Source organism: Trematomus bernacchii, unplaced genomic scaffold (assembly GCF_902827165.1).
Source record: "Trematomus bernacchii unplaced genomic scaffold, fTreBer1.1, whole genome shotgun sequence".
NCBI classification, from domain to species: Eukaryota; Metazoa; Chordata; class Actinopteri; order Perciformes; family Nototheniidae; genus Trematomus; species Trematomus bernacchii.
Genome location: NW_022988098.1, coordinates 1,123,851 through 1,141,544, shown reverse-complemented (window position 1 = coordinate 1,141,544; position 17,694 = coordinate 1,123,851). Strand labels below are relative to the sequence as shown.

General features: G+C 42.3%; 1 protein-coding gene across 1 annotated transcript; it reads right to left on the bottom strand.

The window, feature by feature from the left end:
* Positions 1 to 691: 691 nt before the first annotated feature.
* On the bottom strand, positions 692 to 15,504 carry LOC117475442 (interferon-induced GTP-binding protein Mx-like). The gene is given in 13 exon segments (XM_034121640.1): positions 692 to 1,114; positions 1,220 to 1,477; positions 1,562 to 1,638; positions 1,748 to 1,906; positions 1,981 to 2,122; positions 2,248 to 2,289; positions 2,291 to 2,371; positions 2,448 to 2,526; positions 2,635 to 2,833; positions 2,921 to 3,059; positions 4,375 to 4,529; positions 4,654 to 4,791; positions 14,985 to 15,504. Coding segments are annotated over 13 exon segments (2,202 nt in total). The 5' UTR covers positions 15,493 to 15,504; the 3' UTR covers positions 692 to 889.
* Between the last annotated feature and the right edge of the window lie 2,190 nt (positions 15,505 to 17,694).

Sequence of the window (17,694 nt, the reverse complement as noted above, 5' to 3'; positions counted from 1 at the left end):
AAACGAAAATCTTGATTCGTAGTATAGGCCCCAGGCCTCAGGACTGACTCAGCTTTGTATTTACTTTTTTTGTTGTTAAACTGTAATTGCAATCACCATTTCATCTAAAACCACAAGGGGGAGCTAAAGGACATAGTTTAATCTGGATACTCATTAATTGTGGGAAGTCAGGAGAAGTTTGATGTACAATGTGTATCTGTTAAGAATCGAACGGCTGGAAGGCAACACCAGGCAGCTTCAATAAGGCAAACTAAAAAGTGTGGTTTGTTAGATTTTAGTATGACCCGTAGAAAAAATATTTACTGTCCTGTTTGTTATTGTTTTCTATATTGCAGTAGTTGCATGAAAGCCCTTAAAGTTGCAAATTGTTCACGTTAAGAATACCTAACCTTTAAGGGAGAAAGTACAGTTTTAATTTTACAGTAGTTTCACCCGTGAAAGCAAGTTGGAATAGCCAAATTACAAACAAAGTCAAATTGTTTATTTTATTCAAAAATCTTTTTTTGAATTATTACAAATGTCATATGCATATACAAATAATCTGATTTATATATCCAAACATTTGGCCCAATGTTCCCTGGCAGGAACTGAAAGAGGAATATGCTATTAACATGACATTTGACTTTTACAGTGTGTCCCTTTGATCTATGTTTGCCTAACGAAAAGCTGGCGTTAAAAAAAGAAAAAATGGCAATATACATATTACACTACATTTTAAAGAGACTCCCTACCGACGTAGGACATCGACCTTCTCTGACTTTACATTTAAAGCAAATTAATTCTTCATTGGACAGGGTAACAAAAAAAAAAAAAAAATCCAACATCAATCCTATAACAAGGGAACTGTATTTTATATTGAAAAGAGGTTCAGTTGAGAGCTTGAGCCCCTCTAGAACTCCACCAAGTATGTGCGAGCCTTCATGAGGCGTTTAAGGCGACTCTGCAAACCAGCCCTCTGCATGCCAATGTCGCAATCCTCCTTCAGGTATAGCTCCAAATTCTCCTTATCCTGGATCATCAGCAGCATCTCCCTCTCCAGAGCAACGGCAGACTCCTGCAACATCTGGTAGCGGATCACCAGTGGGATCTGGTCAGCCAGACGCTGGCTGGCAATCTGAAGAAGGAAAAAGAAAGGGAGGTTTGAGAAAATGGGGTACAGGGTCTAAACCCTGCTGTATTTGTGCTTTTGTTCATGAATCATCTCTATATTAAAACTTACTTTGTAATAAGATTTAAGGTGCGTCATCAGCTCCTGAAGTGTAGCATGATTATCCGTGCTGTACACCAAACTCCTTTCTTTATGATGTTTTTGGCTTAAAGTTGGAGCTTCCTCCTCCTCTTCCTCTCTCTTGCACTCACTCAAACTGCTGCTGTAGGTCCTGTCCTGAGAGTAAACAATCAGCTCCATCTTGAACTGAGTTCTCAGCATGGATTCAGCAGCGGACTCTTTTTCTTGCTTGATGGCTTCGATCTTTGCCTGAAAAAATAAGATACCAGTCAGTCTGCAAGGGGACAAAAATGATGCATATCAAGTTTTAAGAGGTTCATAGAAGATGGCTACCTTGGCTATTTTGACCAGGTTCGGATATCCAATGAAGCTGCTCTGGGCAAGCTGTATGAAAACCCTCCTAACAGCATCTGGAGGAAATGGGAAAACAAGAAGACACAGCAGCTTTGAAGAATGGAAACTTGTTGGAAATGGTGAAAGCTGCTACTGGATGAATATGTAATTCATACAACCATTTACCTCCTACATCCTTGAGTTTTTTCACAGCTGGCTCCTCCAGCTGTTTGATCTGGTCCTTGACCATGGTCTCAAAGGTCCTGTAGTTGATGAAGCCCGGCAGTTCTCTTCCACGATACGTCGCTTCGTATTCCTCCACCTCTTTCTCAATCTTTTTGTTAACTGGAAAAAACAAACGGACATTTCAGACTCCTGATGTTGCTCAACTGTAGACCAGATCTAAATGACACACTCACACTTTTCTCCTGAGTGGAGCAGGTGGTTGTTCCACTTCCCAAACTCATTTCTGAGCATGGAGAAGACATTGAACCTGTCTCCACACTTGAGTTCCTCTCCTGTAGTCAGGTTGATGGCATCATGAGTGAATGCAGTCACTTTCTGCAGCACACACATGACAGCAGAAACAGTTTACAGGGGATTTGTATTTATTTGAAATGCATACATGATGGTGAGTATATGTCTTGTGTAGCCAAGTGGATGTTATGCAGAGTTTGGGAGCTCACATCAAGGAGGTAGTAGATTCTTTCGGCTGTGTCTGACGGGGGGGCCGTTGCCATATCTCTCCAGCTGTGCCTGAGTCTCTGCTAGTTTCTCCTCTATTTGCTCTTCCAGTCGAGGAAGAGATTTCTACACATCACACATAATAAACTTTAACGTAAAAAGTAAGCAAAATACCTTAAGTTATTTTGGAGTAAGAAGTTACCTCAATGTGATGCACAAGCTCCAGTGTGAGTTTTTCAGCCAGTTTGGGAATAGTAGCATGGCCGTCATTATAGAGAGAGCTACAACAAGAATAAAAGACGACTGAGTACATGTCATATTACAAATCCCAGTATGAAAATTGAACCATGAGGATATTTGTCAAAATTACCCAAAAAGTATGAACTTACTGGAAAAACGCATGATCACTGAAGAAGGTTTTCTCTCTTTCTATTGCTTCAGTAAGAGACACTTTCTCTGTGATCTCCTTCTGACCTCGGCACTTGACGATCATGTAGCCTTTCTTCAGGTGGATAACTTCATTATTGACAATTTCCACAACGTTCTCCTCTGTGCCTCTGTCCACCAGGTCAGGCTTGGTCAAGATACCTGAGAAACATAGAGACAAATAGACAGTGATCTAAAAGTAAAGTAACTTGTCCAAGGAGTTGATTTTATAAAATCAGTTCTCTTTACCCAGAGTCCTCTCTCCTTCAGGATCCACTTCCTGGGCCATCTTCAAAGCTTCTGTGGTTGCTATGTCCACATTGCAGGGGACAACCACCAAGCTGATGGTTTCTTGTCTTCTGATGAACTTCTGGATCATGCTCTTTATCTGAAAGTAATAATTCAGATTATACATTAAGTTATTTTTTAAAACGTGGAGCTCATATTCTTTTATCTGTCATTTATTTATTAGGCACTGTGTCGGCGGGGTGTGGTTAGAGTGCCGGCTGCTGGAGTGATGGGAGCGGCTCGGCCGGAGGCCAGACAGCTGATCAGAATCAGGTAATAAGTCACTAAATAAAAGCATGCTGGTAACCTGGTTCTGGTCTCTTGTCTCCTTCCGTCATTGTTGTCCCTGTTCAGACGCCACTGTGAGCGTTCTGGCTCACACTTGAGTTAAACATGACGGAAGGAGCTTTTATGCTTTTATTTAGTGACATATTACCTGATTCTGATCAGAGGTCTGGCGTCCGGCTGAGCTGCTCCCATCCCTCCAGCAGCCGGCGGTCTAACCACACCCCGCTGACACAGGCACATTTCCAAAGGTCTGGTTGACTTCATGTAAATACCATAGCTAAATACATTAGATAAAGCGGGGCAACAGCTAACCTTGACAATTATAGGGATGTTTCTACATTTGAATGCCTAGCAAATAGTGAATAATCAGCTTAAAGCTTAAAAACTAAAGATATTGAGTAAGAACATGTTTTTATGAACCACACAGCTTCTGGTCTTCCAAGACCCGACCGGACAAAAAGACGTGTTGCAGGCACGAAACATACTACCAATAGAAATACATTGCATTTAAAATCGTTCTGTGTGACACGAAAAAAAGGTGAAAATCGTGTTGGTGAACACGAATCAATAGATTAAATTAATTTCGTGACTAATAACACGAAATGCCGTGAGACTGGGTTGTGTCATGCGGTACCCGGAAGAAACAAATGGACAGTGACGTATCTCCAACGAGGCGTTTTGGGGAGGTATTTTCTGTGTTAGAGTTTTACTCGCTACAGGGTGTACTTTGAGGGTTTTGACTCTGCACACCGTTTACATGCATAAAAACCTTCATAACACACAAGGGGACGGGTAATAACCGGAAAAGCATGACATGGGAGCTTTAAGGCTGTCTATGTTTTAATTTTATTATGTTTTATCCATACACACACTGAATCTATTGCATGTCTGTCCGTCCTGAGAGAGGGATCCCTCCTCTCTTTTGCTCTCCCCGAGGTATCTTTCGTTTCTTCCCCTTTATTTGTGGGGTTTGAGTTGGGAGTTTGTTTCTTGTACGATGCAAGGGTCTTAGGACTGAGAGTTGTATGCTGTTCACACTGTAAAGCCCCCTGAGACTAATGTGTATCTTGTGATATTGGGCTATAAAAATAAATGTTGATCGATTGACTGACACTAAAGTATCATACCCTGTCTCCAATGTTTGCATCTTGTCCCTTTACAGCCACCCTGGTGATGCCGGGCAGGTCAATGAGCGTCAGGTCGGGAACATCAGGAGAGGCGATCTCCAGACTGATGAGTTCATCACTGATCCCCACCCCTAGTCCAGCTATTTTATTCTGAGCTGGAGAGAGAGGAAACATGTTGAATGATTACAGGATGGAGGTGCTGAACACTGAAACCTTAAGTAGCAGCTCCATCAATACTCTGTTTTTGGTAGTGACATTTAAGAGCTCTGTATACCGTACCTTCTCTGATCTTCTTCTCCACATCTACGGGGTCGTCTATCTCTTCCTCAAAGTCCTCGTAGCTTATCTTCCCGTACCACTCCTCTCCTTCTTTCTTTCTCTTCATCTTCAGTTCGAGAGGACATCTTGTCACAATGCCTGAGTTTATGAAGATATAAGGATGATAATGAGAGGGAAAAGGGAAATCCAGTGTGATTGGTGAAATTAGGAGAAAAGCAATAGGCAACACAACTGATATCATCTTTATAAAAGTGGTATTTATATTACATCTCCAAAATATCTTCCATGCATAATACATAGCTAGAGAAGTCTAACTAAAAGAATGATGTGTCCAGAGGCCTGAGGCCTGTACTACGAAGCCGGATTTTTGCTTAGCCGGCTAACTTCAGGGAAAACTCGGGCTTTCCAGTCCTACGACGCTGGTTCTCTTTTTAGCAGGCTAGATCTCCATGGTAACTTATGCTGAGCGGCTAGCCTCCGGAGCAGGATCGGTTCCAGGATAAAAGCACTGCCTGCTGACCAATCAGAGCTCAGTGTGCGGAGTTTAAAGCGATCAATTCATATGACAGGAGAAAGGAGGAAATACAGTTTAAACTGCCGTTGCAGGAAAGACGGCCGGCCAAAATCACCGACTGTGTGAACGTGAAAATGAATAGAATCACCTCCCATCTTCAGAGCAATCTGACTATTATAATATTAGCGTTAAGAAAGCTTACTTAAATATCTGCCACAACATAAGTAACCGGATCAAAGTAACATTACGTAGCCTAGTCCGCGGCACTGTGAGTGCAGATGGCGATGTGTCCCATTATCATTCATATCACATGATCACATCATAATGTATCATATATTTCCTTATCAGAGTCAGCTTCTTGAGCCGTATCTGGCCGTGCAACACTCACAGTGTCACATACTGTATGCAGAAGTATTATTTTAAGCAACACATTAAGTTGACGAAACACTCGAGTCAAATGTAATTAAAGTCAGATCCACTCGTGTCTTAGACAGGCCAGCAGTGATATCATAAAACTGTTAATGAACGTATTCAAACACTTTTTCTTTTACCAGCAGTATTCACCTTGCAGCTGCAACTATGTGGCTTTTATCCTGGATAAAGTGTTTAAGTCATGGATGTTTAAAGTTTAACGTCTTCATATTTGTCTAATATTAGTTGACTTTTCATTCAGGAAATATATGACGCGCTGCGCTGTCAGTACACGGCTTGTCCGTGTTTGTGATTGGTCGAACACTCCAAATACAACCCCTTTCATGTGAACGCGCACCTAACTAGATAGGACACAGCTGGCTTGAGCGATCGAGTTGATAGCCAGCGTCGTAGGACCGTTTAGCGAGAGCGTTTTTTTTTTGGATTTAGTCAACCGGATAACTCAAAACATATCCAGGATATGTTGAACTTGATTCGTAGTATACCCCCCAGGTCCGGAGCAGGTTAGGTTCCAGGATAAGAGATCAACTCAGTGAAAGCACCGCCTGCTGACCAATCAGAGCTCAGTGTGCGGAGGAAATACAGTTTAAACTGCCGTTGCAGGAAAGACGGCCGGCCAAAATCACCGACTGTGTGAACGTGAAAATGAATAGAATATCACCTCCCATCTTCAGAGCAATCTGACTATAGGGGGGGGGGGGATAATCATCAAGTTCAAAATGTCAACACACCCATTTGGGACTTGATTAACACTATCAATACAAGAACTTTGACACCAAAAGTAACTCTGTATCTTGAAAATAACCCCCCACCACTTGAAAATGAAAAAAAGAACCCAAAAAGTGGCATTTTCTGCACATTCCGCCTGGTATGCATAAGCTATTCTTACTGTTTGCCTATGTACTGTTGAATGAATGCTTTCAAACCCATTTGAGAATTAATAAACACTATTAATAGAAGAACTGTTATACCTCAAAGTAACTCTGTATCTTGAAAATAATCCCCCATCCCTCTTTAAAATTAAAAAAAGAACACAAAAAGAGCGTTTTTTTGGCTGTTCCGCCCTTTGAAATTCACTATTCTTACAGTCTGCTAAGACTAAAAGACTAAACTCATTTGGAAAACTTGATTAGATTTTTATTCCAAATACAAAACAGTTAAATCATTTTTATTCAGTCACATTGACATAGAAAGAACTTGAACTTGTCAGTCTTAAGTAGCACCTCATATTTTTCTTAGCCTTTCAAGACTTTCTTGGAATTTTGCATATTCCAGTGTGGTTCGGTCACTCCTCTTGCCTAGGTACGCCATGAGAGCATCTCCAAACTCCTGTGCCGTTTTCATCCTCCTCTTCCCACTGGGCAGTGTCACCTGGATTCTGAAGATAGGATCGACTTTAGGCAGAAGCGTGGTACTTTCTCTGGCAAACTGAACCTCAAGCTTCATCCTCTGCAGCTTTGCGTTGTTGTTCAGACTTTCATCCACAAGGAACTTCTCAACTTCCCCACTGTCAGTGAAGGGGCCACCTCTAGATTTCAGTGTGTCCAGCATGTATAGTCTCTTCCTCTCCTTTCTTTGAGCCATCTCCTGTTTCTGAGATTGGCTATAGTTGTATAGAACTCATCCCGGACTTTTCTCTCGGACAATCGTATGTGTTGAAACTCTTGTGGTAGTAAATCTTCATCCATGTCTAGTTCAGCAACATCTGTGAAGATTTTTTTCCTTCCTTTGGGTTCTGCTCGCCCCTCACTCTCTTCACCCTCCTTTTGAAGCTGTGTGTCAGTCTCAGACATCTGTCTCAGTCGCTTTTGGGGGTGTGCCCTCTTTCTCTTCATCGCTGCTGCAGCTGGATATCTCACCAGTTTCAATCAAGATATCTGTGATATGGTCCAGAGTTTGATATGAGAACTGCTGGTCTCTCTTCCTCTGGTACTCTTCGCTCCTCTCCCTCAACCTTTGGGTTCGCATCATGCTATGGTACCAGACAGGGTCCACACCTTTGGAACAGAACATCCTTCGCTCTGTCTTCTGGTCTTCATAGTATTTGTGCTCCATCTCACTCATGCTTACACACCACTCTTTCTCCAGTGATTGCCGCCGTATAGGGTCATGGGCAAATACATCAAAGAGCTCAGACTTTGTATGAAATAACTCTTTGTATTGTTGGACAGCCAGTGAGTCTTCTTTCCCTGTCTGTCCATACCTCTTTCTGCCCTCACTGAACTGTTTCCAGATCCTTTCTACCTTCCTCTGGATGGTGCTCAAGGAAACACAAAACACAGTGTCGTGGTAGTACTTGGCGTAGACCTGTTTTGCCACTTCCCGTGCTGCCATGGTTGTAGTCACTCTCCCATTGCCCATCTCCAGGTGGTACCGTCTCATGCTTATGACACTCTGCAGTGTGGGGAGTTTTATGGGTGGTTGGAAGTTCTTGGAGGGAGGAAAGTCGGTATCTGCATTATAAATGTTTCCGGTAGATCTAGTTTTGGACATGTGTCTGGGCTCTGCCATGCTTGATAATGTATGTCATCAGACTGATGTGACTTCTCTGAAAAAGATTAATATTCTAAATTAGATTAAGTTACAAGCACTAGGTCTAGGAGAGTGTTAATTACTTCAGTGCTGTCTACTAATTTAGCTTAAAGCTCCCATGTCATGCTTTTCCGGTTATTACCCGTCCCCTTGTGTGTTATGAAGGTTTTTATGCATGTAAACGGTGTGCAGAGTCAAAACCCTCAAAGTACACCCTGTAGCGAGTAAAACTCTAACACAGAAAATACCTCCCCAAAACGCTTCGTTGGAGATACGTCACTGCCCATTTGATTCTTCCGGGTACCGCCTGATGTCATGCGGTACCCGGAACGAAATGGACCAATCCCGAAGAGCTATGGCCACACCAGCAGCGGCGTGTTCCTCCTCCAGAGGTTCGAAGAACCGGCATTTCACAGACGAAAGCTTCCAAAACATTGCCCAGTTTGAGGCCGGATATGCACAGCTTGTTTGGACCGTTTGGAGCAGGGGAAGATCCGGGTATACAACCTGTAAGTTTGCATTGTTATTTGTGTATTTATCAAACAAGACTGTTTAAATGTGTAAACTGTGTTGGACTGCTAAGCCATTGACACAGTGCTAACTGTGCTAACTAAGTTGCTAGAGTTTCCATATATCAACTCTAATATCAGCAGATGGCCTTGCATACATGTATCTCATAGCAGGAGAATGTCTGCATTCACACACAAAATACCTATTGACAGTATACTCCGGGTGATTTGCCGTGCGGTCAGTCGCGAAACGTAATTACATTATAGCTGGCGTAGCGTGTATTAGGGATGCCAGAAACTGACCATGACCAAAATCGAAGATCGGACAGCCCTGGCGAATATTAATCGATTAATCGCCACCCCCCCCCTCCCCCTCCCCCCTCCCGGGAGGAGGAAAAAAAAAAACACTGACAAATGGTATTCCGTTGTTTTCTTTTACTGGAACGTGTACATGGTACAAAAGGGCTCTTCAGGTAGAACAGTATTAATAATAGCATCATTGAAATAAATTAAATAAATAGCCTACTTTATGTGTATGTATGTATGGGTGTAGGCGAGAGCGCAGCCGGTTAAGGATTAGTCCTGCCGCCGAAAAAACCCTTTCCGAGGGCACAGAGCACTGCGGAGCCCCTCAGCTAAATTAACCGCACTCTTCATCTCCCATTCACTATCGATATAATGGCAGGTTATGGTAAGATAGGATTTAGTTGTAAGTGCCGTCCACCCGTCGGTGGTTATCGACACCTTTGAGACAGTTGATAAGAGTACGGCCCGGGACCCTGTAATCTGGTTCCACGCTTGCCATAAACTCAAGGAAACCGCCTCCTTCCACGACGGAGGGGGCGGGGCGGGGTCGGTGTGTCAGGCTGCAGCAGCAGTCTGCACTCTGCGCTGCTGGCTTCCTCCAAGTTTACAGTAAAACAAACTGGTGGTGTGATCAATGGTCATTTACAATTATTAATACTATTACTATTATTAGCATTAGTCTATATTTTGGTTGAAACCAAACCAGGAAAAAAAAAGAAAAACATAAATATTAATAAAAAAATATATTAATAAAATCGATTTTTAAAAATAATATTCGATTATGGAGACTGTAACGAATAATCGAATAATCGAATAATCGCTGGCATCCCTAGCGTGTATGCAACCGATCTAACACACGGAGCTAGAGCTAGATTTGGTCGGAAAAACATTTTTGTGATGCTACGTTGCTAGCGTTTAAATATATCAACTACAATGTCAGCAGATGGCCTTACATGTTTGTCATGGCAGGAGAATGTCTGCAGTCACACACACGGAATACTCATACAGTATAGTCCGGGTGATTTACCGTACATTGTGACAGTACATACGGTCACAATGTACGGTAAATCACAGTACAGTATACTGTATGAGTATTCCGTGTGTGTGAATGCAGACATTCTCCTGCTATGAGATACATGTATGCAAGGCCATCTGCTGATATTAGAGTTGATATATGGAAACTCTAGCAACTTAGTTAGCACAGTTAGCACTGTGTCAATGGCTTAGCAGTCCAACACAGTTTACACATTTAAACAGTCTTGTTTGATAAATACACAAATAACAATGCAAACTTACAGGTTGTATACCCAGATCTTCCCCTGCTCCAAACGGTCCAAACAAGCTGTGCATATCCGGCCTCAAACTGGGCAATGTTTTGGAAGCTTTCGTCTGTGAAATGCCGGTTCTTCGAACCTCTGGAGGAGGAACACGCCGCTGCTGGTGTGGCCATAGCTCTTCGGGATTGGTCCATTTCGTTCCGGGTACCGCATGACATCAGGCGGTACCCGGAAGAATCAAATGGGCAGTGACGTATCTCCAACGAGGCGTTTTGGGGAGGTATTTTCTGTGTTAGAGTTTTACTCGCTACAGGGTGTACTTTGAGGGTTTTGACTCTGCACACCGTTTACATGCATAAAAAACCTTCATAACACACAAGGGGACGGGTAATAACCGGAAAAGCATGACATGGGAGCTTTAAGTTGACAAAACACTCGAGTCAAATGTAATTAAAGTCAGATCCACTCGTGTCTTGGACGGGGCAGTGATATCATAAACCTGTTAATGTACGCATTCAAACGCTTTTTCTTTTACCAGCTGTATTCACCTTGCAGGTGCAGCTATGTGGCTTTTATCCTGGATAAAGTGTTTAAGTCATGGATGTTTAAAGTTTAACTTCTTCATATTTGACTAATATTAAAGTTAACTTTTCATTCAGGAAGTATGACGCTGCGCTGTCAGTACGCTTGTCCATGTTTGAGATTGGTCGAATGCTCCAAATACCACCCCTTTCATGTGAACGCGCACCTAACTAGATAGGACACGGCTGGCTTGAGCGATCCACTTGATAACCAGCGTCGTAGTACAGCTTAGCGAGAGCGCGTATGTTTTGGATTGGGCCAACCGGCTAACTCAAACATATCCAGGTTAGGTTGAACCAGCTTCGTAGTACAGGGGCCTATACTACGAATCAGGATTTTCGTTTAGCAAGCTAACTTCAGGGGTTTCCGGTCCTACGAAGCTGGTTCACTTTTTAGCAGGCTAGATAACTTATTCTGAACGGCTAGCCTCCGGAGCAGGATAGGTTCCAGGATAAAAGCACTGCCTGCTGACCAATCAGAGCTCAGTGTGCGGAGTTTAAAGCGATAAATTCATATGACAGGAGGAGAAAGGAAATACAGTTTAAACTGCCGTTGCAGGAAAGACGGCCGGCCAAAATCACCGACTGTGTGAACGTGAAAATGTATAGAATATCACCTCCCATCTTCAGAGCAATCTGACTATTATAACATTAGCGTTAAGAAAGCTTACTTAAATATCTGCCACAACATAAGTAACCGGATCAAAGTAACATTACGTAGCCTACAGTCCGCGGCACTGTGAGTGCAGACGTCGATGTGTCCCATTATCATTCATATCACATGATATCACATCATAATGTATCATATATTTCCTTATCTGAGTCAGCTTCTTGAGCCGTATCTGGCCGTGCAACACTCACAGTGTCACATACTGTATGCAGAAGTATTATTTTAAGCAACACATTAAGTTGACGAAACACTCGAGTCAAATGTAATTAAAGTCAGATCCACTCGTGTCTTAACGGGGCAGTGATATCATAAACCTGTTAATGTACGCATTCAAACACTTTTTCTTTTACCAGCAGTATTCACCTTGCAGCTGCAACTATGTAGCTTTTATCCTGGATAAAGTGTTTAAGTCATGGATGTTTAAAGTTTAACGTCTTCATATTTGTCTAATATTAGTTGACTTTTCATTCAGGAAATATATGACGCGCTGCGCTGTCAGTACATGGCTTGTCCATGTTTGTGATTGGTCGAACACTCCAAATACCACCCCTTTTATGTGAACGCGCACCTAACTAGATAGGACACGGCTGGCTTGCGATCGAGTTGATAGCCAGCTTCGTAGGACAGTTTAGCGAGAGCGTTTTTTTTTTTTATTAAGTCAACCGGATAACTCAAAACATATCCAGGATATGTTGAACTAGATTCGTAGTATACCCCCCTGGTTAGGTTCCAAGATAAGAGATCAACTCAGTGAAAGCATCGCCTGCTAACCAATCAGAGCTCAGTGTGCGGAGTTTAAAGCGATCAAGTAATATTACAGGAGAAATGAAATACAGTTTAGACTGCCGTTGCAGGAAAGACGGCCGGCAAAATCACCGACTGTGTGAATGTGAAAATTAATAGAATATCACCTCCCATCTTCAGAGCAAAAACATTAGCGTTAAGAAAGCTTACTTAAATATCTGCCACAACATAAGTAACCGGATCAAAGTAACATTACGTATACAGTCCGCGGCACTGTGAGTGCAGACGTCGATGTGTCCCATTATCATTCATATCACATCATATCACATCAAAATGTATCATATATTTCCTTATCTGAGTCAGCTGAGCCGTATCTGGCCGTGCAACACTTACAGTGTCACATAGGATAGGCCTACTGTTGCAGAAGTAGCCTATTATTTTAAGCAACACATTAAAGGTAGGGTAGGTAAGTTTGAGAAACCGGCTCGAGATCGCTAGAATTTGAAAATACACAACCGGAGAAAATCTGCCACTTCCTTATAGAGCCCCTCCTCCAACACACACGAACGCGCACATGACCAATGAGGGCACGAGATAAGTTTGTGCCCCGATGGAAGGCTGACAGGCAGGTAGGCCATCCAGTTATTTTAGCCGGGCCTGCTAAAATGATTGGTCGTACTTTTTACAGTATTACGGCTTCCACAGATGACATTTTTTTATGGATTTTTTTGTCAAAGCACTTAAGATATTCATTGCTATCGGGATGTTAAGAGCATTCCATGGAATATAACAAAAAGTGTATCTCGAGCCGGTTTCTCAAACGTACCTACCCTACCTTTAAGTTGACGAAACACTCGAGTCAAATGTAATTAAAGTCAGATCCACTCGTGTCTTAGACGGGGCAGTGATATCATAAACCTGTTAATATACGCATTCAAACACTTTTTCTTTTACCAGCTGTATTCACCTTGCATGTGTAACTATGTGGCTTTTATCCTGGATAAAGTGTTTCAGTCATGGATGTTTAAAGTTTAACGTCTTCATATTTGTCTAATTATAGTTGACTTTTCATTCAGGAAGTATGACGCGCTGCGCTGTCAGTGCGCTTGTCCTGATTAACCAGCCATACAGGTTTTGTCATTTCCATTTCCGTGTTGCGAAGTAAGACATGCCAACTGTAGCCTATTGAACAAAATATTAAAACAGAAATGTGTCTTTCCAGTTTAATGTTTAATTTACTCCATCGACAAACACCAATCACTGCAGCTTTAGTTTTTGTCTGGTAGGCTACTGATGGTTGTGTACTGTTTACTTTTCTTTTTTTTCTTTTTCTTCACGTCTAGGAAAAGGCTCTATTGAAAAGATGGGTTTTGAGTGCTTTTTTAAAAGCATCCACGGTCTGTGGTGCTCTCATATGGTCGGGGGGAGCATTCCACAGACTGGGAGCAGCCGAGCAGAAGGCCCGGGTTGCGGTCGAATAGTCCATTTAGCTTAGGAACCTTCCTAACGGAGTGAAATTACCCGGAAGTCCCTCAGTGGCAGCCATGATAAGTGCCGTTCGAATTCTCTAAATTAAAAGGAAAGGAGGTTTCAAACTTCCTTTATAACCTCCTTTAGCTTAGGAACCACTGGACCTCCCTTACCGAAAGGAGAGAAGAAAATGCTGCCCCACAATGCCTTGCGGCCGCGGCATTTGCCGTCACACAACAGTCGGCTGTTCACGGAAACAACCGATTATGAACGAGAAATGATATCATGAAAGTTACGGTGCTTATTAAGCATTTTAAAACGTATGTGGTAAGTTGCCAAAGTGCTTTGTTTTGAACGTTCATCAGTATTATAATCAAAAAGAGAAATATGAACGTTAGTTTTTACTGAAATGATCAAATAAAGTCAACATTTCACAGTCTTTACTGAGCTGTGTGGGGTTTGTTCAACTTTTAAAATATGTTTGAATGGTGATATACACAGTGATAGATGTTAAGGACTAACGTTTATAATAAATACATTTGTATTGATTTTAAGATCTTTTCATACAATCATACGTAGGCTATTGGGATCATTTGTATTAATGTGGACCGGAGGGAGAGGGTGACGAGCATAAGTTTCACTTTCCTTTTTTATTTCAATTCCAACTTTGGTCATGAAGAATATGTTTCTCTGTTGTCCCCGTTCATAAAGCATAAAACAACAGCATCAGAGCACGGTGCAGAGTCTCTAGATGAGTTTACAGTAGTCCCTCGTTCTTATTAAACATCCATGTTGTAGTCCGCTGTATAGAAAACTGTAGTTTCCATAGTTTACCCACAGCAGCAGGCGCACATTTATGACCTCCGCTGGCGCATCATAAACACGTCGGATAGTGAAAGTGCAGTCGGATTCTCTAAAGTACCGCAGTCTCTTCTCCTAAATCCTTTTGAATTCTCCTATCCACTATCCCTTAACCCCATGACGTTTCACTCCGAGGTCAAGGAATAATAGGGTTAGAATTTAGGAGCTGTTTTTTTGGAGTATTCGACCGCAACCCCGGTCTCCCATAGCAACTTCTAAGGTTACACAAATGCAACATCCATAATTTCCGTGTGGACAGAAAGAAAGAAAGAAAGAAAGAAAGAAAGAAAGAAAGAAAGAAAGAAAGAAAGAAAGAAAGAAAGAAGAAAGAAAGAAAGAAAGAAAGAAAGAAAGAAAGAAAGAAAGAAAGAAAGAAAGAAAAAAAGAAAGAAAAAAAGAAAGAATAAATGTCTATTTTTTATTTATTTATCTTACCACTTCCTCTTGGTAGAGCCACCCCTGACAGCGCCTCCAGCACGGAGCTCTTCCCCGAGCTTTGGTCTCCAATGACGGCGATAGCAGGCAGAGCCAAGTCCTTTTCTACACCCAGAGAGCGAAGAGAGTCGATGAGGTCGATGCAGGGACGCACCTTCTCCTCATACTGTTGGTTCAGAGTGTTCATAATGATGACTTCTTCTATCCTGTCAATACAGTTCTTGGTTGAATCTGCAGTAGCAGCAGATCGGATGCTGAGATTTGAGTGTGTCGGACTCGGATGCGAGCTGCCGGTAGCCTGTGCATTCAAAGGTAGGTTTCGTTTCTTTCCCTGAGTTTCATTTATTCGCAAAGTCGTTTCGAGACTTGTACCAGCAGGTGCGGACTGGCCATCTGTGTGTTCTGGAGAATCACAGAACGGCCAGTCGTCAGTTGGCTGTTGACGACCGGCTCGGTTCGCTGACGGCCGGGACCGGCCTTTATCTTTATTTTTTTTAGACGGCATCATTTAAGTTGCGCTGACAGGCGACAGAGGTCCACAGTTTCCCCGCAGCGAGGCTCCCCCGCCCTCCTGTTGACAGTTCAGGAGCGTCTAGCTCATGGATGTATAATAAGAACTGGATACAGCGTGGGAGGCGGGGCCTCATTCATTCCTATGAGAGTTGCTCAATCGCGCATGATGACAAAATGGCCCAACTTTTGAGAGAGCGAAACGTCACAGATTACCCGGCATGCCTGAGAAGTACCCGTATGTGCGCTCATAGCGCATGCGCAACTTTAAACATGCCCCCCAAAATGCTCGCTCACATCAAGCACGTCAATTTGCGTACACGTAACAGCACCGCGCGTTCATGACAGCATGGTAATGGGTTGTTATGATGGATTTGATATTAACGACGAGGCGGCAGTTAGCAGCTAGCGGCTAGCTAGTAATTATGCTAATTTACACATCAGTCGTTATGTACTTTTATATTACGCTGATGTAACAGGATCTAGTGATATCCAAGCAACAGAGCTTAATTTAGCATGAAACTTGTGTGGGTTGTAGCCTACATGAAACCACTTGGTAATATATAAAAATATATGTATTTTGAGTTATGATCAATTGTGATTTAAATCTTTATCTAAAAAGTAAAGCTGATGATGGATTACTGTGGTGGAGTTAAAATAACAATAGCCTATTTCTCTTTGAAATGTGATGGAGTGAAAGGATAGTAACTGTGATTATTCATGTTAAGTACCCAACAAGTAACTACAACGTATAATACTTGAAGGAAAGGTGTAAAATGTTTCCATAAATACCAATATCACACAGTACAACACCCCTTGTTGTTAAATACCAACCATGTGTATATATATATATATATATGCCGCTAAAACTGTGTAATATACCTGGCTGCTAAATCCTCCAAACTGTTACAGGATGTGTATTTTGTAAAATGTGTAACTGTTTTTATTATAATTTCTTGTTTTTAATCTTTAATACTTTTTGTATGCATACTTTAATTAACATTAGGCTGTCTTTGGCTCTTTTCTGCTGTAATAATGTAAATGTATTCTGATTCTGAACTAATTGATATGTTTTTGTCACAGTTTGTTTCCCTATATTGCGACACTTGTTTTGTTTAAGATTATTTCTCCTTTTTTTACAGACATCCCCAACCATAGTGGAATGCTGTTGTAAAGGATTGCATTGATCCGTGCATCAATACCTTCACCCAGCTTTGAGGCCTCCAATGAATGAAATCATCTTGTGGCTGGGAAAAATGTGAAAAAATAAATCTCACAAAGAGTGACTTTCTGGTGTAATCATTATAATATCAAAGACAAGCACTTTTAGTAACAATATATAAAATCATTCAGCAGCAGAGGTTGGGGTGGAAACAGCATTTCTAACTAAGATGATTACAATATTACAAGTTAAACATCAAGATGAACATACTATTATTAATTTAAAAAGTACATGGGAAACTTAAATATCCTGCAATATACCATTAGCAGAATAGGAACAAATGTGCCAAAACATTTCTAACATTAACATAAACTGAGGGCTTTCTTCCTGAGCCGCTGGGAGTAAAGCTCCTCCATGGGTGGCAGCTCCGTCCTGGTGATGTTCTGTGCAGTTTTCACCACCCTCTGTAAAGCCTTACGATTAAGGGCGGTGCAGCTGCCGTACCAGGCCGTGATGCAGCCGTGTCCGTGATGGACACAGAGGAACCTGAAGCTGCTGACTCTCCACCGTAGTCCCATTGATGGCGATGGGGGCGTGTCCCTCTCCCTGCTGCTTCCTGTAGTCCACAATCAGCTCCTTGGTTTTGCTGACGTTGAGATGGAGGTTGTTATCCTGGCACCAAGATGTCAGGTTTTCGACCTCCTCTCTGTACGCCGTCTCTTCGCCGTCTGTGATCTGGCCGATGACGGTCGTGTCGTCAGCACGTAGGCCCGTACCAGTGTCTTGAAGTGGCTGCGCTTCCTCCTGGGCCACATCCAAAATTGAGAAGAAAGAGAACAGACACACCACAGCTGGGTGAGGCTGGTGAGGCTGGGGAAGATGAGTAAAACAACTCAAGAGTAAGAGTGGGTAACTCAAGAGTAAGACTGGGTATGTATACATTCACTCCGCAGCTGCTTATAATCAGCTCATCACAGGCGTTCTCTTTAACCTATTACATTCACCTCATTCTCCAGCAGCCAAACACCGAGCTGCAGC